Consider the following 26,308-nt stretch of genomic DNA (forward strand, 5'->3'; position numbering starts at 1 on the left):
CTGAGACTGGAAGAACCCGGAGTATAGGATTATGATTTTCAGTCTGTTGGAGTTGATGCAAATATGGTTTTGTTGTTGGCTTTTGACATTCTGCAGGTGGATGCCCAGAGCTATAACCCATCAATAGCTGATACTTCATCTGCAATCTGTTGAAGGAGTAGAAGTATCATCATTGACTCTGGTGATCTGCCTGCCCCCCTTATCTCTTGCTTTCCAACAGACTGTTTAGTAAGGTCATTGTAATTAAGAAGTACTTCAGGTGAAGTAATGTTTCAGACTTTCAGCTCAGACATGTTTTTTGTCCAATGTTGCGGGATTTTAATAATGAAAGAGTTTTTTTTTCCCTTGTGATTTTATTTGTTTGATATTCTTGAGCGGGACTTTTTGAAGGCTTATCAACAATGCTGGTTGTCCAGCTTTACATATTAACCAGAGTCAGAATCGTCTATCTAATTCTAAACTGGGTAGACGATTGCGTCTATGGTCCGATAATAGTCCAAACAGGCGGGGCTACTCCAACTCATCTCTATTTAAGGCCGAGACAGGCCTGGGCTCGTCTACTGAGCTTTTTTGTATGAGCTAAAGCTTCCAATTCCATGGTGTCTATGGTCCAATAATAGAACAGGCCGGGCTACCCCAACTCAGCTCTAGCCTCCATGTAAGGTCGAAAGTCTAAACAGGCCTGGGCTCGTCTAATGGGCCTTATGTAAGAGCTAAAGCTTCCATGGACTAAGGACGAAACAGGCCTGGGCTCGTCTTCTGGGCTTTATGTAAGAGCTAAAGCTTCCAATTCCATGGTTTTTTAAGGGTAGCTTTAGTCACACTCCGATGTTTTCTAAAGACATCCCGTCAACTGATTTTTACAAGGGATGGTCAACTTAGATTGTGGTGTCTTTAGAAAAAACAGGGTTGTGACTAAAGTTACCTATTTTTTAAATTTGTATAAGTCCATTAGTTTTTTAAAACTTAGCAAGAAACATTTTAAAGTAATGAGATATTTGAAAGATCTTGAAAGTCATGTAATAGGTTGAGCTAGGACTAGGGAAGACAAACAATATATTACAATGATAGTCAATTTTGGACAAAAAAGTTCATTAGTGTTTCTTAACAATGATATCAAATAAAGATTGTTTAGCTTGAATGTGAGTTGTAATCGTGGGATCACTCAATATATAATCCCTTAAGCTTTTTCCAATTTTTATAGAGTTTTTTTTTCTCGAAAATAAAATAAAACCATGCAAAGAACTATTCAATCCAAAGCATGAATATTGAAACAGAAATTGACTAACTTTTGTCAATAAAGAGACCCAGAAAACAGTCAACAGTCCAAACTAAAAAGCACAAAGACCAGCAAAGTCAATGCCCGAACCTCCAAAGGCAAGGATCATGCAAGGTGCGTTCTTGACTTTCTCCCATCTCTGACCCTGTATTTGAAAAGCAAACCACCATATCTTCCTTGCCATTCTTCTTCTTCACCAGTCATGCATTGTCAGTACACATGACGGTAAAAGAGTTTAGAATTGATTGCTTTTGCTACTTTACAATAGAGCAAGGTTTGAGTATATGTACAGAAAAGAACTACAACGGTAACAAATAAACAAATGATTACAAATAACAAATGATTACAAATGATAGCTAGCGGCTCCATTGATAAATGATTACAAATGATAGCTAGCTGTTGTGAATAGGCTCCATTGTGTTTGACTTGGACTGAGAATGAGTATTCTCTTTACGCCTCCGCAAGATCAAGGATCCATCACGGATGCTGATCTTGAACCTGATAGCAGAGAAGCGTGATCGCGGAAGGGATTTCGTGAGAATATCTGCGAGTTGATTGTGAGTGTCAATGTGCTGCACAGAAATAGCTTTCTTGTTGACGAGATCACGTAGGAAATGTAGATCAATGGCTATATGTTTCATTCGGGAGTGCATGACAGGATTGAGACTGAGATGCGTGGCACCAAGGTTGTCACAGTAAAGAGCAGGCCGAGCAAGGATAGGAAGGTGCAATTCATGGAGAAGACTGGAAATCCAAAGAACTTCAGAAGCTGTAGAAGCAAGGGAGCGGTATTCCGCTTCAGTAGATGAGCGAGCAATTGCACGTTGTTTGCGAGAGCGCCAAGAGATGGGACTGTGACCGAGAAAAATTATATAAGAGGAGACAGATGAGCGATCGTCAGGGTTACCGGCCCAATCAGAGTCAGAGAATGCTCTGAGTTTCAGAGAGCAATCCAATGGGAGAAAAATTCCATGATGACAAGTGCCTTTGAGATATCGCAGCAAGCGTTTGAGAGTGAGCCAATGAGAAGTGGTAGGACGAGAGAGATATTGAGCGAGTCTGTTAATGGCGAAGCTTATATCGGGGCGTGTGAGAGACAGGTACTGAAGAGCGCCAACGAGCTGACGATAGAGGGATGCATCAGATATGGCAGAGCCAGAGAATTGTGAGAGACTGAAGTTTGAAGGTAAGGGTGTCGCAACAGGTTTAGAATCCAGCATAGTAGAACGGTGGAGAATATCATGAATATACTTCTGTTGACAGAGAAAGAGACCAGCAGTAGTGCGAACAACTTCAATACCAAGAAAATAAGAGAGATCACCAAGCTCTTTGAGAGAGAATTTACCGGCGAGAGCTGCAGTAATTCTGTGAATTAAAGATAAACTAGAGCCAGTTAGAATAATATCATCAACATAAACCAATAAATAAAGAACAGCGGAAGTAGATGTGTAAATAAAGAGTGAGCAGTCAGCTCTAGAGTTAACAAAACCCAAGTGAAGCAGCGTGGTGCGGAGAGCGGTGAACCAAGCTCTGGGAGCTTGTTTGAGACCGTATAAAGACTTGCGTAAAAGGCATAAGTGATGAGGAAATTGCTGATCGACAAATCCGGGGGGTTGTTTCATGAGAACAGTTTCAGTCAATGTGCCATTTAGGAAGGCATTATTGACATCGAGTTGTTTAAGAGGCCAGTTTTTCATAATAGCAATAGAGAAAATAAGACGAATAGTGGTTGGCTTGACCACCGGACTAAAGGTTTGAGAGTAATCAAACCCAGGGCGTTGAAGAAAACCCTGAGCAACTAATCGAGCTTTGTAGCGATTTATAGTGCCATCGGGATTTCGTTTGAGGCGAAATACCCATTTGGATCCAATAGGGTGATGAGTGGAATCAAGAGGAATTAAGGTCCATGTGTGGTGGTTTTGTAAGGCTTGGATTTCCTCTGTCATTGCTGCTGTCCAATGGGGGCTTTTAAGTGCTTCACGGACTGAATGTGGTTCAGGAGATCGTGTGACCATGGAGTGAGTACGAGGAGGAGTGGGAGGAAGAGATGCAGGAAGAGGTGTAGAGGAGATGGGTTCAGCAACAATAAGGGGACTAGAAGAAGATGAGTTAGATGGGGAACCAGTAGGACGAAGAGGATCATGAGAGGCTGATAATGGGGAAGGTGGAGAGGATAAATCTAAGGAGGAAGAGGCAGGGAGGGAGGTAAGATGGTTGGGGTTGGGCAATTGTCCTTGATAGATAACATCGGAGGAATCACATGGAGGAGGACAAGAGGTTGAGATGCCAGGAAAGAGGTGTTCTTTGAACACAACGTGACGAGAAAGATAAAGACGCTTGGTCTGAGGATCATAACACTTGAATGAGCTTTGTGAAGTACAGTAGCCAACAAAAATGCAAGGAGTGGAGCGAGGGTCAAGCTTGCTTTTGGTATAAGGCCGAAGCCAGGGGTAGCATAAACACCCAAAAATTTTTAACTTATGGTAATTCGGTAGTTGTTGAAAAAGTAGCTGGTAAGGAGAATGGTGTTTGAGAGGGGTTAAAGGTTGACGATTAATCAGATAAGTAGTTGTTTCAAAAGCAAGAGACCAAAAGGAGAATGGAAGGTTGGCCTGAGATAGGAGAGTTTTTCCGGTCTCTACAATGTGGCGATGTTTTCGCTCCACTAGTCCTACGTGTTGAGGAGTGTAAGGAGGGGATTGCATCCATGAGATTCCAAGTTGGGAGAGTGTAGATTTTAGCTTGAGAAATTCACCTCCATTATCGGTATAGAGGGTTTTGATTTTGGTAGTAAAGCGATTTTCATCAATGTTCTTGAATTGCAAAAAAACAGACATTGTATTAGATTTTTGAACCAAGGGAAAAATCCAAGTATAACGAGTAAACTGGTCCACAAAAAGCAAATAGTATTTGTGACCAAAGATTGAAGGTGTAGCAGCTGGTCCCCAAACGTCAGAGAACACAATTTCAAGAGGAGCAGATGAAGACAGAGTTGAAGACTTAAAAGGCAACTGATGACTTTTATTGATACTGCAAGAGTTACAATCAGAAAATCTTTCATGCTTAGAATAGGAAATTGGAATTGAATTCAACAGAGATTGTAAGGCAGTGTGATTGGGATGACCAAGGCGTTGATGCCAGATATTGAGACTTGTCTTTTGAGCAAAATGAGCTGAGATAGGTAGAGAAGGAGTGAATTGGTATATGCCATCAATGCATCTGCCCCGAGCCAGAGGGAGCCCTGAATTCTGAGACTTCACAACAAAATAGTTAGGGTGAAACTCAATAAACACATTATTGGATTTAGTAAACTGGTGTACTGAAATCAAATTCTTCTTAATGGCAGGAACACATAGAGTGTGTGCAAGTGTAAATTTGTGAAGTCGTGTGTGAAGATTACAAGACCCTTCATGAGTGACATGCAAACCTGATCCATCACCGATTTTTACTTCATCTGTCCCATCGTATTCAGAGTGAATTGAAAGATTTCCAAGATCATGTGTCATGTGGTGGCTTGCACCTGAATCCACCAGCCACGGTTGCACAGTAGAGGGAGCAGATCCAACTGAACTGGAAGCATAATTAGCACTAGGTGCATACTCAGTGACAAACGATTTGAGTTTCCTACAAACTCTGGCTGAATGCCCAGGTTTTTCACAGATCTGGCACATGACACGAGGCCGTTGTCGAAAACCATTGTTATTGAAGTGATGAGAACCAGATCCACCAAGAGTTTGCTGATGTGATTTTAGGCTACCATTTCCCCCTCCATTGTGTTGATGAGGAGGGAAGGACCTCGTTTGTGAGTTGTTAAAGGAGTGCCCAGAATTCTGAGATCTATGTGTATGTTGTTTTTGAGAGTAGTGAGCAGTGGCCACATTAATGGACTGGTTCTCCTCCAATTTCTTTAGATAAGCCTCTTGACTGACAAGACGATCATGGAGATCCTCAAAAGATATGGGATTTTCACGACCTCGAATCGCTTCTACAATACCTTTGTACTCGGCACCCAAACCATCAAGGATGTAGAGTACAAGATCATCATCATCAACCGCATTTTTGACTAGTGCAAGTTCGTCAGCAATTTGCCTGACGTAGTGAAGGTACTCTTCCATTGTTCGGTTGCCTCGTTGAAGATTATGAAGCTGTTGTCGTAGCTGGATCTTTCTGGATCTGGATTGATTAGCATAAAGTTGGTGAAGCTTCTTCCAAGCTTCAGCACTTGTGGATACATCACCCAAGAGCGGTGAGACAGTCTCATGAAGAGAAGCTACAATGGCATTGAGAAGGAGACTGTCTTGACGATCCCAATAGTCAAACTCAGCAAAGTCTGATTTGGGTGGACAGAGAGTGCTTCCATCTACAAAACCCATAAGTCTGTATCCTCGCAGCACTGTAACAAGCTGAACTCTCCACAAAGTGAAATTGGTGGGCTTCAGCTTTTGGGCAAGCTGGGAATTTGCATTAATGGCTACCACAGGTTTGCCATTTGCTGCGATTAACGCAGATCCATCTCCATGTGAGCGGTTTGTTTTTGATGCCATGGAGGAAAAAGAAGAATTGGTTTCTGGAGAGTTGTCCTGCTCCGATACCATAAAAGAGTTTAGAATTGATTGCTTTTGCTACTTTACAATAGAGCAAGGTTTGAGTATATGTACAGAAAATAACTACAACGGTAACAAATAAACAAATGATTACAAATAACAAATGATTACAAATGATAGCTAGCGGCTCCATTGATAAATGATTACAAATGATAGCTAGCTGTTGTGAATGGGCTCCATTGTGTATGACTTGGACTGAGAATGAGTATTCTCTTTAGACGGCAGCCTTGATCCTTTCAACTGTGCACTTAATTAGATTGTTCACTGTTGCAACTGATCCAAGAGACAGTTTGGCAGTTGGCACTGAATCAACCAAGATCTGAAACGCCACTGTCAGTAGAGACCCTCCATTACTCCCAACATCATCAAGAATTCCTCCATGATTGTTCAATCCGGGTCCATCGGGAAATATTGCAAAACCTGATGGCAGGAGTGCCACATAATCTGGATCCCCGCCGCCTAAGACCACATCCATCGAAACAATGTCGACTGGCGCATAGATTACATATGACCCTATTGAATCACTGCAACTCTCTTGTAGTATCAGCATGTTGCTCTGGCTCGAATTCGCACTCTGCATCATATATATTAGTTATTATTGGTTTGTTACTGGTGTATGTCCAGATAATGAGTAATGTGAGATAATGAACTTACATTAACGCGAAGAAGGGAGACACAATTGGCCGGATCGCGACCATTGGCGATGTGTGACATCTCTACAACTAGGCCGCCATTTGAAAGAATATCCCACTACAAATGTAAATGAATGTTTTAAATTATCATACATTCTAAGGTCTTAAAATTGTTCTAGGACTTGGAGATGTATGTATGTACCTCACTTCGCGAGTTCTCGTTTCTAAGGAAATCAAAGACTCTTTTGGGGGGAACTGGAATCCAGAAGGAAGTTGCAGCGCAAAGCACGATACCCGGAGGCCTGCCTGGTTCATCCAAACTTTTTCTGGTCATGACTCTTACATCATCAGAACCAGTAGCTGATATTGTTGTCCAAGAATGTGCAGTAGAAGCACTAACACCACTGCTAAAGCTCATTATCATCCTTTCTGCAAGCTTCAACATACTCTTTCTTCCTTCAGGACTTGTTATCACTGTTCAATAAATTAGAGTTGACCATAAGGCAACCATTAAAAACACAAAAACAAATGTGTGTGTGATGTAATGTAATAGAAGAAAATGAAGGAGTGATATTACAGAGATCTTCTGTAGGAAAGTTGCTGGCAAGTGAACTTGCAATGCGTTCACATTGTCGATCTAAGGTGGCCAGCCAGCGTTTCGCTCCAAATGCAAGACCGGAATTGACTAGAGGTTCATATATACTTTGAACAGATTTATCATCCACTTCTACATGCTCAACCCAAATAACCTAAAAGTGGTGATCAATAGATGGTTTCACTATCAATCAAAAAACTTCATGTGATATTTAGTAGTCTACACAGTGAAATTATTACCTTAGAGTAACCATTTGGCAATTCTTGGATCAGACAACCTGATGGCCTTCTTCGACCCCCAGACATTGGAATAGGGCGTAAACTGTCCAAGGAAACATCAACTACTGCCCAAGTACCATCGGGGTGTTGTTTAGAGTACCTCAGAAAATAATACTCTCGAGTCGGAACAAGAGGTGAAGGAACTTGGAATTCAGCAGTCATCTGTCAAAATCAGATCATAAGATGTAATTAAGCTTCAAGAAAGTAGTGAACCATTAATAGTATCGCATAAAAAAGAAAGCTATTGTTGCTATTTAGCTAGATATATAGAAAGAAGAGATTTTGGAACTTCTTAATGGATTACCACTTGCAAGGCTCCATTGTAGTTCCCTGCCACTCCTATTGATAGAACTTCTAGGGTATACGCTCTTGATAAGACACCACAGAAAACACTTGACCATTGGTTCTGAAACACATTGTTTTCATAAGGTAAATCTACATAAGATTTTGAAAAATAATATATGAATGTTCCAAACTATAATTAGAATGCCTACCACATCCATGAGCATCTCAACAAGGCTAACATGATTCATGATAACAACCGCAGACTCCCTCGAAGCTTCAGATCTTAATCCCAACGGTTTTGGCCCGATTCCCCTTGGAAAAGTTCTAACATACTCATCTTCATTCAACACTTCGGTATTGTTCTCATTGGGAATCCACAATGGTTCTCCAGCCTGAGCAATTCTCATTAGTTCCTCCATTGCTGCAATAGCAAGCTCAACAATCACTTGCTTGTCAGCCTCAGTTTGCACAGCCATTATTTTAAGGGGATCACCAGCTCCATACATTTCACCTACCAAGCCCGATTGAGTCCCAAAGTTGCCAAACCCAAGATCAAGCGAAGGGGAAGGCAATTGGGAAATGTTGGAAAATGAAGATAATGGCTTTCCAACATACTTTGAAGCAATGCTTGATATCCTATCAATCTGTGGCCAACAACATAATTTGTTCAGTACTCATGATCCTATGTACATGCTTAATTGCATCAAGCAATATTTGAAAATTAACCTCATCTCTTAAACGAGCATTCTCGATCCTCAAATGCTGCTCATCAAAGGAAATTTCACCAATAGTGGCAGGTCCACCACAGTTAGGGCATGTTGCATTGCCTAAGGCTTCCTTGTACTTAGAGTTGGCCGCACAAAGCTTATCGTTCTCAGCCTTCAAAATTTGATTTTGATGGTGTTCAATTCGCGCCTATAAGAAACAATGGTCAACATATAGTACTACAACACAGCAGCTTAAGCTTAATTTGATAAAAGACAAGATGACTCAATACAAACAAAAACAATAATAATCTCTTTGAACAATCACATGTTTTTCACCCTTAACAAATGTTCAAAACGTTTTAAGTCAAACTTCAAATACATATATATTATTATACATAGATAATCTACCTTCATTTGTGTGCGCTTGTTTTGGAACCAAAATTTGACTTGTAAAGGTTCTAACCCTAGCTCTCGGCTTAGCTCCTTCCTTTGTTTATCATCCGGGTGTGGACACTCCTTGAAGAAACTGATCATAAAACAATTTATACAAAAAAAATTCATAGATATACATTAGAAGAAATGTCAATTAAATAAATAGATGATGTCGGAGTCTCAGGCAAACACTAGGTTCTTAGTCAAGGAAACGAATGCGCGCACTTACGCTTCCATTTCTTGGATTTGGCGCTGCGTGTGGCGATGGTAGCGCTTCCTCTTAGCGCGGTGGCCGCTAGGATCTTGCTCATCTCCGGATGGAGCATCGGTGGTTTCAGTCCCTGATCTATTCTCGTAATCTTCATCTCTCATCCTCCCCAATTCGCTCTCAGAGGTTTTTGGGGTCATATCGAACATGTGATCATGACCCTCAAAAATGTTTGGTTGGAACATTTTGAGCAATTAATATATATTCCTTGGAAACTTTGAATCTATTTGTGTATGTCTCTTCTACAGGTTTGCAAGAAACCTACCAATAAAACCGAAAAGGGAAACATATAAAGTGAAATAGTGAACCACTGGAGAAACTAAGTAGATAGAAAACAAAACAAATAAATAATCTCTATGCATATATATATATATTAATATTTCTACCTGAACCCATTAAAAAAAACAAAGAGCACATAAAATAGATGTACAAATGGAGTACATGTAAGCTATATAGTGCAAGTGATTTATATTCAAGTTTCTCTCCCCATCACTCTTGAAAAGTATGAATTTTCTTCCATATCCAGAAGGATTAATTACCTTATATACAGTGTCAGCTATAGTGATAAATCCAACTCTCTTTTTAAAACAAATGTGTATAAAGAGGGAATATTAAAACACTGTCCTAACCTTGTGGATCCTTCAAACTGCTGTGGCACCGGATTAAACAAGAATCATCGTCGTAGAAGCTGTTTGGTTTCTTAGGGTTTGTGGGGTTTTAATAGGGTGGTTGGTGGGTTTTCAAACTCTTGTGAAATGTGTTCTGCGAAAAGACTAACTGGGGATTATTACAGGTGGTTAATTAAAGAACATAAAAGACTTTAGTGTGTTTTTTGGTCTATCTAGAAAAGTCTTCAACCCTTGTGACCTTACGTGTTAAGAGAAAACCTGACAAAAATGGTTGACTCTTCAAGAACCCCACTTTGACAAAAACCCAATTTCAACTCTACAGAGGTTTGTAACGCCCCACTAAGATGAAGCTGATGATCCCTACTCTCTCTCTCTCTCTGTGTGTGTGTGCGCGTGTTTGCAAATAATACAATATAAGCGATAATTATCTTCAAAATTCAAGTGTAAAATCATAAAAGAAGAATCGGGTTTTGATACATGGGTGTAAGGGACTCACTTGAACAGATGATTTGAAGTCATAAGCTTGTGAGAGTAGAAGGTTTTGGCGTCACTGGTACTCCTGCAAATAAGTGCTTATTTTTCAGGGACGTTTTAGAGGGAATTTTGGTGAGAGAAAGAAATTAAACGGAGGACGAAAAAAGATAGAGGGAGGGGGAGGGGGCTTTGAAGAGGTGGATAGGGAGGAGAAGAAGAAAGGGAAACAAGGGTGAGAGGATGTGACAGCGAAGGAGGGAGTTATTGCAGGGAGTATTGAGACTGAGAGGGTGTAATAGCATTTATGGTGGTGTGAGAGAGGTGTAAATATGAGAGAGAGAGAGAGTCTCTGGCCTGTTTAAAATTCCTCTAATGGTTTGACTCTCCAGTAATTTTCTCATTAACCGTTTTCACTAGTGTTAATCCTAATGTACATATACACACATTAATTTTGTAACTTTTTGCATGTCAAAATCATTCAAGTTCCAATACCCATAGAGCATGCTTGTGTTTGTGTATATCTGATACTGATTCGATATTTCGATGTATATGTGCATGCATGGTAAAACGTGGAGCTATAAATGACTTGCATACATGGCAATGGCATGCTCAAATATATATGTAATTAAAATATGTTATCATATCTTTCATTTATAGTTTTTCCTATATAGTTAGTTAGGTAGCAAATTTATGTGGGCATGAGTCTGATTATTCAAGTTTAGGTTTATATTAAATGTCCAAATGACAAATTTATATGATATTATTGGAGGATGCACAGAAGTCGATATTGGAGGTGGAAATATCTCACAGATTTCAATATTGGAGGCTACGGAAGTCAAGGGATAGTTGTCGCTGACTTTAAGGAGAGATATATTGATATTCTGTACATATATATGATAGGTCTGTAATACAAAAATAATATGATATAATACCAATTTATTTCTCTTCGATCTCTTTTTTTCTTCAGATATCGTTATAGGTTAAAAAAAAATTTCCTTTTAACTTACAATATTTTGTATGGTTACAATATAACTACAAAATAAATAAATGAACACAATTGAATAATAATAATAATCAAATTAATTTGCTACAAATAGTTTCCATATTATGCTTAGTACCTAGTTACCATTATTTTCTAGAAATAAAGTTGTGTAAACAAGCCAAGCTAAACCAATTAAGTCAGGACAATCAGCTCATTTTTTGAGCTTGTGTTTTATTTTCTGGTTGAAAATTGATTTATGAATTGTCCTGCTTATTTATTCCAAAGATGGGTTTTCTTAAAAAAACTATTCTAAATTAAAATTTAAAACTATAAAAGCCAATTTCTTTAATCATGGAATTGGATATTTGGCTTCGTGAAAATTAATCAATAAATTCCTTATAGACGAATTAATCGTGCATTGCATTTCCTATCCATGAGAATAGACCTTATTCATCATTTCCTTTTCATTAATGTAATTTCTCGTCGCCAAGCAATTCATCAGGATGACACACTTTATTGGAATTTCATTGCTTTTAAGGGATATAGTTGGCAAATTTTATCCAATCCATCAACAAGATGTGACTAATTATATAAGGTAAGGCTAGCTTTATTTGGATTTCGATACACATATCAACCAACTTATATATTTATTCCTTATTTAGAAAAATATAATTTAATTGGAAAAGCAGAAGATTTTGTGCACAAATCACTTTCCTATATAATAAACAAATCCTACATAATCATAAATTAAATAAAATTCGTATATATATTTGTACATACAGCCTTTTTTACATTTATGTTTCATATATAAGTTAATTGCCATAAAGTACTCATTTTTAGTGGTGAATCTTTATAGGGTCAAATTATATAAACTCATTAACCCTTTAGTTCAATTTCTATTGGGAGTAATAATGTAATATTATTATGGTCACGCGTTGAGCTTTGACCAAACTTATCGTGTCATCATATGATAAATTTATGTGCGCACGAGTCTAACGATATGAGTTTAAGCTCATATCGAATATCTAAATGATAAACTTATATAGTTTCTTTATTATTAGTTATAAAAGAAACCATAAAGTCAAGCTAGTCAGCTAATGTGAATATTAATTAAAAAAAATTATATTTCATTCAAAATCAAAAATAAATGAATTGGAGTTGTGTTTCATATAATTAATATATTCAAGATTTAGGGCAATAATAATAATTTTAATCTCCAATTCAATGGTTTGTTCCATTGCTCCAATTCTTCAGCTTTATCACATGATTATTATGATGGAAATATATATTATGCCTCATTTTTTACTCTCTTAAGCCAAAGACAGCCCAAGTGCCCAACAGCACTCGCATCCTCAGCACCCAAGATGGTCCATTAATGTCTCTCTGAACTACTCAGCCTATGCACGCAGTGAGTATTTATTAGTACATGCATGTGTGCAAGCCCTCCTTTCTCACGGTTCTCATATTGTTTCACTCAGAATGTATAGTGGCAGTTCATGAGTTGCTGGATTTACAGCAGTTCCCACTATAAATCCATTAAAAAAAATGTGTTTTGATATAGTTTACGAGTCTGATGATATATTTTTTGTTCTAAAAAAATTAAATTAAATATGAAAATTATAGACCGTTGAATATAAACTCAAAACATTCTGTGTCTCTCATGCAATGAATTTGATTTTAATTTGTTTGAGACAAAAAAAATATAGATGGACTAGTAAACTCAATAAAAACACATTATTTCTTTTAAAAAAATTAACTATGCTATTTTTAATACAATGGAATTTATTGTAAAAAAAGTTCAAAAATGATAAAGATTCTCAACAGTTGGTGTACTAGTTATCTCATTTGTTGACTTGGACGCACATGATCCAATGATCTGTTGGACCATAGGTTCTACATGTATAATTTTGATGATTCACCATCTCATACTATTTGATTATTTAATGAATTTGTAAATATGTCAAGCAAGTGAATTGATATGTATTGATAATCATGCTTAATTTTTGAGAATATACTATTGAATTAAGATAATCATGAAATCACATTTGCACATCATAAAATACATTTATAATCATGATTCATCATATTTTGAGTGACTTGAGTGGCCTGGAACCTGATATGTCTTGTGCATTTAAAACTGTTGAAAAGTCAGTGTGCACAAGCTAACTTCTAAATGTCATAACTTAATCATATGAATTCTGATCAATGTGGTTCCTCAACCAAAATTTAGTTAAGACATAAATGAACACATTATATGCAGAGTAAATGATCAAATTTCATCTTCTTACTGTTCAATTTTACGTTCGAAGTTGTTGCATCTGTGAAAACTTGAAACTATGCTAGTTGAGCTTTCTCTTCTATATTGAATGACCATATGAAGGAATATGGCTTTGAAATTTGACATGTACATTCTAATGTGCTTAGTATGATTTATCATACATAAATTAGAATTTATTGAATCCTATTTCTATTGATTGACCTAAGTGCAAGGCATTAAGCTTTTACAAGCTTACAAGCCAAATGAGGTGTCATACACCAAAATTCTTTGTAGGAACAATCAATTGGGAGTTCAGTTATGAGGAGTAATGTATTCCAACTACCCAAGAATGATCTTGATCCTAGGTCTGTAGTCTGTACAAAGTTGTAGAGAAGCTTGCTTAAAGATTGGAGGGACATGTATGGTCATGTGAAGGATCTCTTGTCTTTATCAAACTAGATCTTGCACATGCTTCCTTTATTGAGGTTAATGATCAGATTTTTTTGTGACAATACAATTGATGAAGCTAAAGGACAAATGCAATGGTTGAAATTTGTAAGAGATGAGAAAGTATGTTTTTGCAACCAGACAAGACTTAGATTATGAAGATATTCTTGAAGACTACAAGCTTCAACGGTACACTAATCTATGGCCGAGATTGAATTGTTTTGAATTATGAATGTATCAGATTACAACAAGACTTGAAGGGTCAAGATTTGGGGCAAGTTTGATCAAATGGTCAAAGATGGCAAAATCGTTGGAGGTCCCAAGGCCAAGATTTGGGACAAGTTTGATCAAATGGTCAAAGATGGCAAAATCGTTGGAGATACCAAGGCCAAGATTTGGTGTAAGTTTGATCAAATGGTCAAAGATGGCTGCAAGTGCACATGACATTAAATCTTGCAAAGCTAGACTTGGAAAATGATGCAAGTGCAACGGCTACATATTGTAAGGTCAAGATTTAATGATCTATTCATTCAATGGCCGAGATCTGCACATGTAATTGAAGGTCGAGATTTGAAGATAGAAAAAGATCCAATGGTGGAAATCACAAGAGCTTGGTAAATTATGAAGAGGGGTTCTTCCTCATTCCAGAGGAGAAGCCAAAAATTATATTGAAGAAATTCTTGCTCTCAAAGTTGTCAAGCTAGTTTGTGTCATTGAATCCAAGCTTCTACCCAAGCCACTCTAAAGGCTTCCTCACTATTTTGCTTTTGCAAAGAGGGAGTGCTTCTCATTTGGCTTCTTATTTTCAGATTCGAAAATCCTCATTATTCTTCATTTTCTATCCAACTCGTGAGGTGATATTGTGATTCTTGAGGGTTCCTCAACCCCATTTGTTTAGTGCAAACCTTGAGTGAACCATTTGTACCAAACACTTGTAAAAATCTATTCATTGGGTACAAACCTTGTTGAGGTTGAGTTTGAGGGAGTGCTTGAAACCCTTGGTTGTAAAGTTTGAAGATTGTCTTGAAATCTTCAGTTTCAAGGGTGACCTAAAAACCCTTACGAGTTTTGTGGAGCTCTTGTGAAAACCACATCCTTAGTGGAGGTTGGAAAATCCTAGGTTGGTGAACCTAGGTAGTAGATGTAGGAGAAGAGTCTCCGAACTACTATAAATTGTTGTGTGGACTTTCTTGATTGCATTGCTTGCTTGCTGATTGATTAAGTGTTTTGATTGCAGAATTTTCTGAACCACTAGTCTGTGTTGCAAAATCTGTGCGCAAGGTGTTGTTTGAAAAATCTGGTTCTACAATTCTTGATTATTTGATATTCAATCATTCATATTATTGTATCACATTAGGATAATCATTAGAGTCCAAATTGTGTGTTATTAGTTAAATTGACATTAATTTTATTGAATTTTTAAAGGGGATTTCTAATTTGTAATTTGAGGACACAATTCATCCCCCCTCTTGTATACGCCTAGATCTATCATGATCCACATAAAATTTTATTCGTTTAACTCAGCAGTTGTAATAACTATGATATTAGTTGTTGAAATACCTATCATTGCTAGACACCTGTAGTTCAACCTCTCGCTTATCTAATTATCTCTTTCTCCCCACAATTTTAATTAATTTTATTTTTTGTGACATACAAAGTAAAAAAACAATGCTTTGATTATTCATGTAATTCACTATTTATGCATTCGCAATTTAGCAGGAGATCAGGCCTGCAAAATGTATGTGATATTCATATTCTTTTCAATTCTTCAGGCAGACAAATTTTCTGTGATATAATTTAGCTTAAATAAAAGACACGTCACACGCATGGGAGTGCATGCTGGATACAGCTAAGCAACAAAGCGCCTTATGGGTTGGACCGCAGGAGGAGATCCTGGTTTATTTATTTCAATGGGCTTTACTAAAGGGTCCCAGGACAACTGATCTCACAATTTTTATTTTTGTTTTTTTAAGACAATTAATTATGTCTTGTACTCTTGTTATAATCCAAAAGATCTGTCTTAAATAATTAAGCTTCTAGACTCGAGAAGGGGCATGTTTATGACTTTATGGTCAATCAAATAAATCCAACATTCAAGAATCACATCCTAATTTAGTAGGTTAGGATGGAGTGCTCCTTCTTTGTTTCATACCGAACTCGTACATAAAATTATTATGTCTGAAATACATAAAATTATTATGTATTTGTCTGACACAAGTGATTTACGAGTTATTGTGCAGGTCCATAAATTTACTCAGTATACACCCGTAGGATAATGAAAAGAAAATATTTACCTAGTTTTCTACCAAAAGAAACTCTAGATTAAAGAGAGTAACAATGCTTCTACAAAACCTTTGTAATCATCAAGATTATTACAAATGTGAGTAGAACTTGTACAAAACCTACATGATACCTATTTGCAGCTCCTCCTGTTGGAAATTGTGTAGGAAGTGAACATTCCTCCCCATTGAACAATAGTCTTGTCGGAAAACCATCTCCTTTTGGTATATTGAGTCTTGAGATACCTTTTTTTGTGAAAGAAATAACAGTCTGTTGCTTCCCAGGTACTCTCGGATCACCTGGGTCTGTTCCATTTGTCTCTCCCATTAAATAAACCATCCCTGGCATGCCTTGTAAGAAGATTGTGTTGTTAAGCTGTGGAAGGAATGTGCCATTGAAAGAGTAGGCCTTTTGATAACCGCGACCAGATCTTTTGAATTGAATCGCCACGAACCAGTTCTCGAAATTGATTTCTTCCCAGTTGAACAGGGTGATTCGAGCAGTCCATCCGTTCCTGTAGTCTGTGGAGACATGCCAGTTTATGCTGACGCCACAGTTATCACCACAAGGTAGAGGTTTAGGGATGTGAAAATGCTTCAGCTTTGCCCAAGCTAAGGTCTTCTCTGTCCGGTTTTCGTAGGGAACGAGGAGAGTTTCCGGTGGGACGAGCATTGCTTGTGCATCTGGATTGCATTTTGTTTTGTCAGGACATCCACAGGCACATGTATTGCAAGGTATGACGGATTCATTGTAGTATGAAGAGAAGGAAACACAGCATCTAGAATTACTTCTTGTTGGCTTGGAGATGTTGCAGACTACTTGCCAACTAGCAATTGCTAAGCTTATAGCCTGAAGTCCGCTTGAATCAGGAAATTCTGTTGGATCAACTCTTATTGCAGGGCCACATTTATAATTTGGATTAAGAACACCAACAATTTTCCATTTCTCCGGTGGATACAGAGCCGTTCGATTCAAATCAGGAGGAAGTTTAAACACTTGCATCTGAAAAACAGCCTTCGATTCACTCGCGTCCATTAGAGATGGCAAGAGACTACCATTTCTGCAACAATAAGGAATCTTTCCAACTTGGGTGTCGTTATATCTCTCGCGAGGCAAATCAGAAATTATTGGCTTCTTTTGGCAATTCAGGACTTTAGAGAAGTCCATTTGTCCATAGTATTGTCCTTGAGGACCATATATGCAATCCGAATAGTCTATTTCTCTTGTGTAGGCTCCTTTCATGGAGTATATGAATTCACCTCTCATCCACTCCCATGTCAAGTTCCAGTGATCGAGACGTCCTAACGGGTGATCATTCTCTATGGTGATTTGTGCAAAATAGTTGTTCTCATAGGCTTGTATGATATCATAAGAAATGGAAAGATCACCCTTCTGTCTTGGCAAGAACTTTGTTGTTACCTTCTTGACTTTGAATTTCGGATCCTTGACGCAACATACATACATTGAGGTCTCTGTAGATGAAATGAAGAGAAAATATTCAATATGTTTGATAACAAGAAAGCAAAGGAAGAGACGATGGCGTCGAGTACTTACTCTTATGAGTCGGTGCTGGACATTTGAATCCATCGTTAACAAGTTTGATTGTTTTAGGCATTGGAATAGCAGCTGCCTTCAAACCAAACTGGGTGCCACTTAACTCAATTCTAGCCTGAATTTGGCTAAAATCTCCCGCTGTATCAATCGATGTTTTCAGATCGGATTGAGGGTATCCAGAAAGGTAGCTCCCATTACCAACAGGAGCTGGAAAATCATCACCATTCACCAAAACTGCTCCACCTGCATTGACTAGAATCTCCCTATGTTGAAACCCAATAAACATTTTCCATGCTTTAAGCTCAGCCGTGCCTGTATTCATTATAGTTGCTGTTGCATTGAAGGACCATGCTTGTGCTGATACATTCTTCACTTTCGGATACTCTTTCGTCCGCGAAATGAAGTCATACGTCAAGAAAATTCCGTTGCAGGTATCTAAGGCCTTAGGCGGGGCTGGCGGTGGCTCTTCTTCGTCGTAATCTTGGGCGGTGCACAAGTCTTTTGTGAAGAAAAGCAAAAGGAAAATGAATGCCAAAGATCTCCATAACAAGATCATAACTTCCTGGATGTAATAAGCTAAAATTTCAAAGAAAGGAACATTGATGTCTAGAACATGATTGTGAATTGGTTCAGGGTAATTTCCACACCCGGTGAACAGCAGAGAGAGAGAGAGACAGAGTGTGTGTGATTTGGAGATCCACTGATAAATTTAGTGGAGAATACGTCAACTAAAACCTCCTCCTCTAAATGGTGCGATGTATTTGGCGGTTATTAGGAAAGACAAGTGGTTAACGGTCGTTTAAGTTTTGTAAATCTGGTGTAAAGCAAAATGACAATTTTGGCCTTATCTGCATTTTATCAGCCTCTGTCTTATTAAGGTCCTCCAGGCTTCAATAGCTTCTCTGTGTCTCTACCCTGTAACAGTCATAGCTTTCATTTTCTTATTGACTAGAAATACTTTATGGCAGAAGCAGATGTGGTTACTAATTTTGCTAGCCCTATGAAGACTGAACGTTAAGTTATGGGCAGTGAGAAGCATAATATAGCAGAGCAGGTTCAATAGTTCTGAAAACAAATGGGAAACACATAGAATTGGCATTTGGAAATTGGAATTTTCCCTCTGTCCTCTCATTCCATGATTCATTGATTGTTTGTGCCAAAAAGACAGTAGCTTTATATTTCTTAGACCATTTTTAAAATTTCCACTAGCAAGAAACTACTCTTGGTTCCAACTATTGATGATTTTACAAAATGAATTGATTTGAAGAAATCAAATAAGTCTGCAGAAAACTATATGCAGGAGGAGTGCATGGAAGATTTTGGGTAAAGGTTAAACAGCATATTGTGCTGTTTCTCGACACCTGAGGAAGATCTCATCGGTCATCATTTGGACATTTCACATGAAGGTATGGGAGGTAAACAACTCTCGTGTACATTGCTCCTGCAGTGGGCGAGGTCGGAGAAAAACATGATATATGCAGGCCTTATCCCACATTCCACCCCAGAAACCAAACTAGCAATATAAAAAAAAAATTGCACCAAAGTTGTCAGATATTTGAGCCAACAAAATACAATGAACAAAACTTTCTAGCATTCAGAATAACTTTTGAACGTCGATTCATTAAAATTCTTAACAATTGTCAATGACTAGTTAATGAGGATCCCAAGAATTCCTAGTCAAAAAATAAACCAAAGAGTATCACCTAGAATTCTTGTTCATGTCCATTTGAACACACAGAATTTTCCTCCAGCACAACTTAACAATCCACATCTCTTCACATTTATGATTTATCTGCCACTATAAAACCAAAACTTTGCGTCTGCCTTAGTGTGAACCCCAAAAGGCATTGTTCTCTTTCAATCTCACACATCTAGCCTCGAACCAATTTCCCCTTCCTCCATCTGCAATTGAAATATCCCTCAATAGCTAATATACACAAGTTTCTTCACGAGAAGTGGATTGCTGCAATCCCTGCAATGCACATTGACACGTTTTGAATTATTCTTCACAGCTTTTCAGTGAAACACCATGTTACACTCGTGTTGGCTCCAGTTCATGGAGTGTAGACTTAGACTTTGCTATTCGCGACGATCTTGAAGATGAAGAAGATTTTAGGGAGGAGGTAGACTTCTTTTTCCTCTTTTGTTTCTTTGGAACATTAGGAATATTTGTGGTTGGAATATCTTGAAACATATCAGATTGGCGCCTCCCAGCTTGATCAAAATCTGTCAGAAAATGTGAAGATATTGTGAACATCTCATGCCCATAAAAAAAGTGAACATCTCATGGCAGCTTTGAGTGGCCATGAGATGTGTCCATAGATTCCCCTAGTTATAGTAAGTGTTGTCTCGTGACAGAACGGCCAAACTCATCATGCTAGGGGCAAAGAATCTGGTTCAAAAGGATTCGTCTACCTAACATCTAATTAATTGAAACAGACATTAGTCTGCAGTTCCTTCGACAATCTGATTGAAAAGGTGAATGGTTTGCCCTTGTCCGATTATGCATTCACGAAGCTTTGCTTAGAAGAAAGAGAGGGGAAAACCTCATACCTTGAGAGGAACAAGATGAAATAGCCGCGGTACTGGATTCTCTTGGGTTACCAATTGATGTTGAAAAATCAGGAGCCGAATTAAAGTCATTCATCTGCAACATTCATAAAAGAAAGCAAAATAAGGCAAAAAAAATACGAGGCCGGAGCTAACAGAAGAGGAGCTATTTGTGAACAACCTACCCAACTGGGTGCACTTCCAGAAGGACCATCCCAGCCAATGTGTGCCACATGCTTAACATCTGTAGGGTACCCAATTTCCATCTCTCGATCCTTCACAACTACATAGAACACAAATTTCTCATCTTAGCTACACTAACCAAACCCATTACCAAAGACAAGACAGAACGCCACAAATCTGCATAATGTAATACCTAACATGGGCTTACCAAAGATTTGGGAGATGAACTTGAATCCTTTGTAGATGCCTTTGATCTTGGTTGCCATGGCAGGAATTCCAATCCAAACCCAATGCAACAGGCCTTTTATCAAGGAATGAGACAGAGATGAGAAGATGCCAAACAAACGTGCATAGATTGTTCTTTTGCCTGCTATCAGCCATTACGCAAAGTAAAAAAGGTTGAGCATAGATGCCAACAAAAAAAAGTTACAGCGTTTCAGACAAGATTAAATGCATGTGGTCTATGGACTGTTTTCCCCGTGAAAGAAGATTGGTATCTAGCTATTACAGTTCTTTTTGTACCAAAAACAGGACATCCAATAAGTTCGTGAAAAATCAAGGATTATAAAATGCAATAAAGAGGACAAAATGTTGCCTTTACAGAGTGGGGACAATTATACAAACAGGTGGAGGGCTCAACAGAGAAGCAATTCAATCTCCATCTCCAGCAATCATACTTTCCAGAATCCATACTCCATAATGCTATTATAACTCCCCATGAATCGCAAAACATGCAAAAAGGCGGAAGAAAGGCTTCCCTTTGATACCCAAAAGCGATTGTACGCTAACAAAAAGAAAAACCCATTAAAGCTAAAGAATTTATGAAGCCATTGTGTGTTTGGCAGATTCAATAATGAGAGAAAAGAAGGTGGGGAGCCATGAAAGAAGATAAGATGTCAAAAGCCAACCAAACGAAGAGCGTGAGAGGGATTTGAAATGAAAAAAAGAAAAAGAAAAGAATATTAGGCGGTGGCTTAAGAGGGTTCACAATGTGGGTTCTTGCTTAGTTGCTTTGGTTGTTCAAGGAGCAAAGCGCGGTCTTTCAGGTCATTTTATGTCTTATTAAGGACCCCCTCACTAAAATAATGTCAGCAGTTGTCTTAAAATGCGGGCAAATTTTACTGGATAGAGAGAGGACAAAATTGTTTGCAGTATTTGACTGAATATGTTACTCCCTTGGACTTCAATTTCTGTCATCATCCCAAAAAACTGTATTTATTAGTCCATTTTCAGTACTTTAGCTCCATAACCATATGACAACCTTCATCCTGGGATAATTTGGGAATAGGAATTTTCATTATGGACAACCACGAAGTGTGAATGTTTTGTCTTTAATCTTTTTTTCTTTTTTTTTTTGAACTTTTGACCGGAAGTCAATGATGAATATCAATTGCCAGCTATCGTTGGTCTTGCTGGCAAGATCACTTGTTCACTTCATTTAATAATAATATTCTGTCTGACTGGATTCTTCTTCTCCGGTTCATATTTTCTAAAATCTTGGAGAGAAAATGTGAAACACTAAGGATTTGTTTGGTATTATTGTTTTCAATTTTTGATTTTGATTTTTTGAAAAAAGAAAATAAAAATAAAAAATAGTATTTATTTGTATTTTTTATTTACGTTTTTATGAAACCGAGTTATTTGTATCATTTCAAAATTGAGATTTTAGGTTGCTAAAGAAATTCGAAATGGACGGTGCTCGTAGCTCAGGCTAGCTTTTCTAGGCCTGAGAGCTAGCAAACGGAACAAGAAAGAATTGCGCTTGAGTCCATCAGGACACGTGAGATGGTAACAGCTTGCATTTCTAGGCATTAAATTGGTCTGTAAGTTGCTGGTGTAGTTCTATCAACCTTGTACTATCTTTTTTTTCCCATTTCTAAAACGCTTGTTTTTTTCCTCTTTTTCTGTGTTAATTTGGAAAATTGGGCACTTCTGTACAAAATATACCATCGTGTTAGCCTATTTATAACAAAGGACCCATTCTTTCTCTTTAGAACTTTAGAAGGTGCTCTTCTTTTTTGGCTTCCCTATACTATTCATTTGCTCCTATGGTTGTTCCCCATGTGCCACAAATGTATTTATTTCCTTCCAACAAGTTCTACAAGCAAAGCAATATATTCATCTAATTTGGAAGTACAAAACAAAAAATCTCTCGATGAGAAAACAACAAACCAGAAAACTTAACATATGGAATACTAGAGAACTTGCTATTCATGTCTGTGCATGTAAGATGAATATATATGTACCCCTGTCACTCTGGTGGTGCATATGTTGATGGTGGCATATCAGCCACCTCTTGTGGTGCAGATGTTGATCCTACCAAATTCTCCATCTCTTGTGGTGCGGATGTTGATCCTGCGAAATCCTGTGCAGAGGTTGATGTTGGTAAATCCGCCATCTTAACTACTGTCATTGCTAGCTCTCCTCCTTGCACCTTAATAGTGTGTTTGGATTGATGAATTTGAGGGGAAGGGAAGGGAAGGAAAAGGAAATGGAGTTTCCTTCCAATTCTCTTGTTTGAATAGTTTATAAAAAAATTAAAGAGATGGTTTTAAAGAGTGTTAGAGAAGTGAAAGGATATGTTAGAGAAGTAAAAGATCGGATATGTTAGAGAAGTAAAAGATCTGTATTTCACTATATGTTGATTGTGTACAACATGCCTTTATATAGGCGTTAGAAAGGAAAAGTAAGAAAAATAATGTCAATAAAGTAAATCAAAGATGTTGTTGATATCTTTGACAAATTCAAAGATTTTGTTGATTTGTCAAAGATATCATTGATATTTTGTAGATATCTTTGACAAATTCAAAGATTTTGTTCATTTGTCAAAGATATCAAAGATTTTGTTGATATCTTTGACATCCCCCCTCAAACTCAAGTTGGTGCAGTAGAAGTAAGCTTGAGTTTGGAAACTAAGTCTCTGAAACGACCTGGCAGGAGTGGCTTGGTGAAGAGATCAGCAGGTTGGTCAAGAGTGGATATTGTCAAAGATAAATTTCAAAGATATCAAAGATTTTGTTGATATCTTTGACAGAATTGAATAGAAAGAAACCAACAAACCGAGAAGCCAAAAAAGGAGCAGTCCGGCGACACGCACCAAAACCCAAACACAAAAGGATGGGGATCCAGCTCTGAGAATCGAGGCTACCAAAAAGCAAGAAAAAATCCACATGGGAACCCAAGAGAGCAGACAAAGGAACACCAAGACTGCACGCAGAAATCCGGAATGGGACCAAAGAGGGCAAATAGTAAGATTAACAGCAGCAAAACTCCGAGAAGGGACCCATCTCTAGAGAAGCCTTAAAAACGCAGTAAAAGGACTCCAAGAGAGGACCGAGATCTTAGCACCAAGAGCGATGGTATAAACAGTAGGGAAAAGCAGCCAGAAACATGGACACCACCATACGGCAGCAGGAGGCCAAAGGAACGAACTGCGAGGAACCATGCTCAAACTGATGAAAAGGCAGAAGAAGCAATCGGGTCTAGCTAGGGGCCCGAGCAAAGGAGTACCCCTGGAAGAGCACGACTAACGGCGGAAGGAGCACCGCCACGGAGGACACCAAAACTCAAGAAAAGAGAAGAACATCTCAAAGGAGACCGCAACCGACTGGGGACGGACCCAAAACCAAGATCCCACCTAAGGAGTGTTGGACCAAGGCTGTAATAATATGTGCTGTATCAATGGTAGTACGTACACTACTCTTGAGTGCCTCAACAGGAGTGGCTCCGATACCATGTTAGAGAAGTGAAAGGATATGTTAGAGAAGTAAAAGATCGGATATGTTAGAGAAGTAAAAGATCTGTATTTCACTATATGTTGATTGTGTACAACATGCCTTTATATAGGCGTTAGAAAGGAAAAGTAAGAAAAATAATGTCAATAAAGTAAATCAAAGATGTTGTTGATATCTTTGACAAATTCAAAGATTTTGTTGATTTGTCAAAGATATCATTGATATTTTGTAGATATCTTTGACAAATTCAAAGATTTTGTTCATTTGTCAAAGATATCAAAGATTTTGTTGATATCTTTGACAAAGAGGATTAAGATAAAGATTTAATTAAAAGGAGAGATTTGGAGAGAATTAAGGGCCCTTCTCTTCTCTTCCCTTCCTTCCAAATCTCTCAATCCAAACACACTATAAAGCTCCAAATTTTGATCTTAGAATTAAGCATTAATGAGTTACTTTTATTTTTTATCACACTGGTCCAATTCCTCATTATCTGGTATCTAGATGCAGCATTTCCAAGCATCCTCCTTCTTAGGTGACACGGCTTATCCTTTTGAAACGTGAAATTAGGTTGGAGAACCTTGGTAATGATGACATTTCCTTCAGACAAATTTTCACTCTTGAGTGGAGTGAGAAATCCAAAGTCAGGTTCTTTGATTAGTATTAGTATTAATATTCCATGGGAGATATTAATCTAGAATGATGTTAATTTCTTCTCCGTAAAAAATCGAATGTCAGAGCCTCCTATGTAAACAACTCTAATTTTTTTCTTTCAAGATGTACAGTTTCCAATCTACTGGCACGTCCAAACACATTTCTTGCCCTAAAACGACATCTTTTTGATAAGTCTCTATTAAATAATGATTCATATTAGAAGTTTTATCTATTACCTAAAAGCTTTGAGGAAAGGGGAAGTTGTATTCGACTTCCTATCGTGATCACTAGTTGTTCACTACTGTTAGTATGGGCCCCGGGGTGTGGGGGTGAGGCCCCGCAATATGGAGCGGTATTACTGATGAGCAGTATGGAGCGGTATTACTAATGAGGGTTGATTATTTTTGTATGGGGATAAAATTATATTTTTGAGTACCTAGGTAGCTGGTATATAAGGGTTAAAAACCCTAGTATAATTAAGTGCAGAACTCCATACCCTATTTTTCCGAAAGAGAGGTTTTAATGGAAATTAAAGTTCGAATATAATTTGATTGTTTGATAAAGATTCGCAACATACGACCTATTCTCAAATTAATGTTAGTGGTAGAATTCCAAAAAGATAAGTGTCCATAATTTTGGTGTCCATAATCTAGATGGCATGAGAAGAAGTGTGGGGACCATTTTGTATTAGACGGTCACCTAGATTATGAACACTTATGAACATCAAAATTATGGACATGTAGTGCTTTCGGGTAGAATTATTATACAAATAATTTGATATTAAAATTAGGAGTTACTAAATTCTCTTCGGTCTGAATGACTGAATTTTTCCGATCCGGATTGAATCGAGTTTGAACATGTTATATGTACATTTGGACCCAAACATAAAAATTTTGTCAGGTTTAAAATTGGATCCGGGTTCAAAAACAGAAATCTTGTCCGATTCGCTGGTCCAAATGCTAATCCGGATTAGGTTATTGTTTGATTTACTTGTATGGATTTAATTCAATCCGGGTTTGGTCAAATTACGTACATCTAAAATTCAATCTGGGTTAAGATCTGAACATTTAAATATTTCAATGGGGAACCCAGCAAATGGAAAAATTAGGGCAGAAATAAACACTATACATATGGCTAATTTAACTATATTAAAGAAGTTTCAATCGACATAACATGTAACTGCTAACCGAGAGACCCATATATGAAGATTTAGGACTCAAACCGCATGAACCCCAATGACCTATACGGGAAGCATATGAATATTTTAATCCCAACAGAGGTGAAAGTTTCGGCACCCTATTGGTCTCTTCATCACCTTCAAAATCGACGGTGAAATGTACCTGGACTGAAACGCTTCAGTGCATGAATCGATAGAGAAGGCGTGAAGAGATGGGCAAAGGGGATGAATCCCTCACGGCAACAATAACTGTAGCTAAACAGTCTAAACCTGTGTTTTTTTTGTTAAAGAAAATTTTTACGTGGCCAAC

At 37.9% G+C, this 26,308-nt stretch overlaps 3 protein-coding genes and 1 non-coding gene across 8 annotated transcripts; all 4 read right to left on the minus strand.

Annotated features, from left to right (window-relative positions):
- Nucleotides 1-1,424: 1,424 nt before the first annotated feature.
- LOC120005371 (homeobox-leucine zipper protein PROTODERMAL FACTOR 2-like) lies at nucleotides 1,425-10,422 on the minus strand. Of its 2 annotated transcripts, none has more exons than XM_038854973.1 (12): nucleotides 10,206-10,422; nucleotides 9,042-9,341; nucleotides 8,789-8,906; nucleotides 8,400-8,588; nucleotides 7,883-8,317; nucleotides 7,693-7,794; nucleotides 7,350-7,550; nucleotides 7,093-7,264; nucleotides 6,718-6,989; nucleotides 6,538-6,633; nucleotides 6,101-6,457; nucleotides 1,425-1,500 (listed from the first exon to the last, which is right to left on the minus strand). In XM_038854973.1, exons 2-12 carry the CDS (start codon nucleotides 9,263-9,265, stop codon nucleotides 1,480-1,482), a joined length of 2,187 nt encoding a protein of 728 aa, XP_038710901.1. In that variant the 5' UTR covers nucleotides 9,266-9,341; nucleotides 10,206-10,422; the 3' UTR covers nucleotides 1,425-1,479. The 2 variants fall into 2 exon arrangements, with proteins under 2 accessions (XP_038710901.1, XP_038710900.1); XM_038854972.1 differs by lacking the exon at nucleotides 10,206-10,422 and adding an exon at nucleotides 9,710-9,919 and having other exon boundaries at nucleotides 1,425-1,505; nucleotides 6,106-6,457.
- LOC120006762 lies at nucleotides 5,198-5,334 on the minus strand. Its single transcript, XR_005470100.1, has one exon. It is a non-coding gene; the product is annotated as a small nucleolar RNA Z247 (small nucleolar RNA).
- Nucleotides 10,423-16,212: 5,790 nt separating the features above from the next.
- Nucleotides 16,213-18,259, minus strand: LOC120005464 (COBRA-like protein 10). The gene is made up of 2 exons (XM_038855100.1): nucleotides 17,704-18,259; nucleotides 16,213-17,621 (listed from the first exon to the last, which is right to left on the minus strand). Exons 1-2 carry the CDS (start codon nucleotides 18,257-18,259, stop codon nucleotides 16,213-16,215), a joined length of 1,965 nt encoding a protein of 654 aa, XP_038711028.1.
- Nucleotides 18,260-19,327: 1,068 nt separating this feature from the next.
- Nucleotides 19,328-21,401, minus strand: LOC120005239 (CRIB domain-containing protein RIC10-like). 4 transcript variants are annotated; one of them, XM_038854763.1, is made up of 5 exons: nucleotides 21,032-21,401; nucleotides 20,645-20,737; nucleotides 20,439-20,536; nucleotides 20,257-20,350; nucleotides 19,328-19,929 (listed from the first exon to the last, which is right to left on the minus strand). In XM_038854763.1, the coding sequence occupies exons 2-5, from the start codon at nucleotides 20,700-20,702 to the stop codon at nucleotides 19,736-19,738; spliced, it is 444 nt and encodes a 147-aa protein (XP_038710691.1). In that variant the 5' UTR covers nucleotides 20,703-20,737; nucleotides 21,032-21,401; the 3' UTR covers nucleotides 19,328-19,735. The 4 variants fall into 4 exon arrangements, with proteins under 4 accessions (XP_038710691.1, XP_038710690.1, XP_038710689.1 ...); XM_038854762.1 differs by having other exon boundaries at nucleotides 19,329-19,929; nucleotides 20,645-20,803; nucleotides 21,038-21,400; XM_038854761.1 differs by having other exon boundaries at nucleotides 19,330-19,929; nucleotides 20,645-20,803; nucleotides 21,032-21,400.
- Nucleotides 21,402-26,308: the final 4,907 nt, after the last annotated feature.

The sequence above is a fragment of the Tripterygium wilfordii genome, chromosome 9, assembly GCF_013401445.1.
Source record: "Tripterygium wilfordii isolate XIE 37 chromosome 9, ASM1340144v1, whole genome shotgun sequence".
Lineage (NCBI taxonomy): Eukaryota > Viridiplantae > Streptophyta > Magnoliopsida > Celastrales > Celastraceae > Tripterygium > Tripterygium wilfordii.

Bases quoted from the DNA above. Each gene is read 5' to 3' on its own strand.
- LOC120005371 (XM_038854973.1), bottom strand. From the start codon at position 9,265: ATGTTCCAACCAAACATTTTTGAGGGTCATGATCACATGTTCGATATG. The intron at 8,589-8,788 runs GTAGATTATCTA...TGTTTCTTATAG, and splicing joins ACAAGCGCACACAAATGAAG to GCGCGAATTGAACACCATCA. The intron at 1,501-6,100 runs TAAAGAGAATAC...TCTTTTACCGTC, and splicing joins AAAGGATCAAGGCTGCCGTC to ATGTGTACTGACAATGCATG.
- LOC120005464 (XM_038855100.1), bottom strand. From the start codon at position 18,259: ATGATCTTGTTATGGAGATCTTTGGCATTCATTTTCCTTTTGCTTTTC. The intron at 17,622-17,703 runs GTAAGTACTCGA...TTTCATCTACAG, and splicing joins TCCAGCACCGACTCATAAGA to AGACCTCAATGTATGTATGT.
- LOC120005239 (XM_038854763.1), bottom strand. From the start codon at position 20,702: ATGGCAACCAAGATCAAAGGCATCTACAAAGGATTCAAGTTCATCTCC. The intron at 20,537-20,644 runs GTAAGCCCATGT...TGTTCTATGTAG, and splicing joins GTTCATCTCCCAAATCTTTG to TTGTGAAGGATCGAGAGATG. The intron at 19,930-20,256 runs GTATGAGGTTTT...ATTTTCTGACAG, and splicing joins TTCATCTTGTTCCTCTCAAG to ATTTTGATCAAGCTGGGAGG.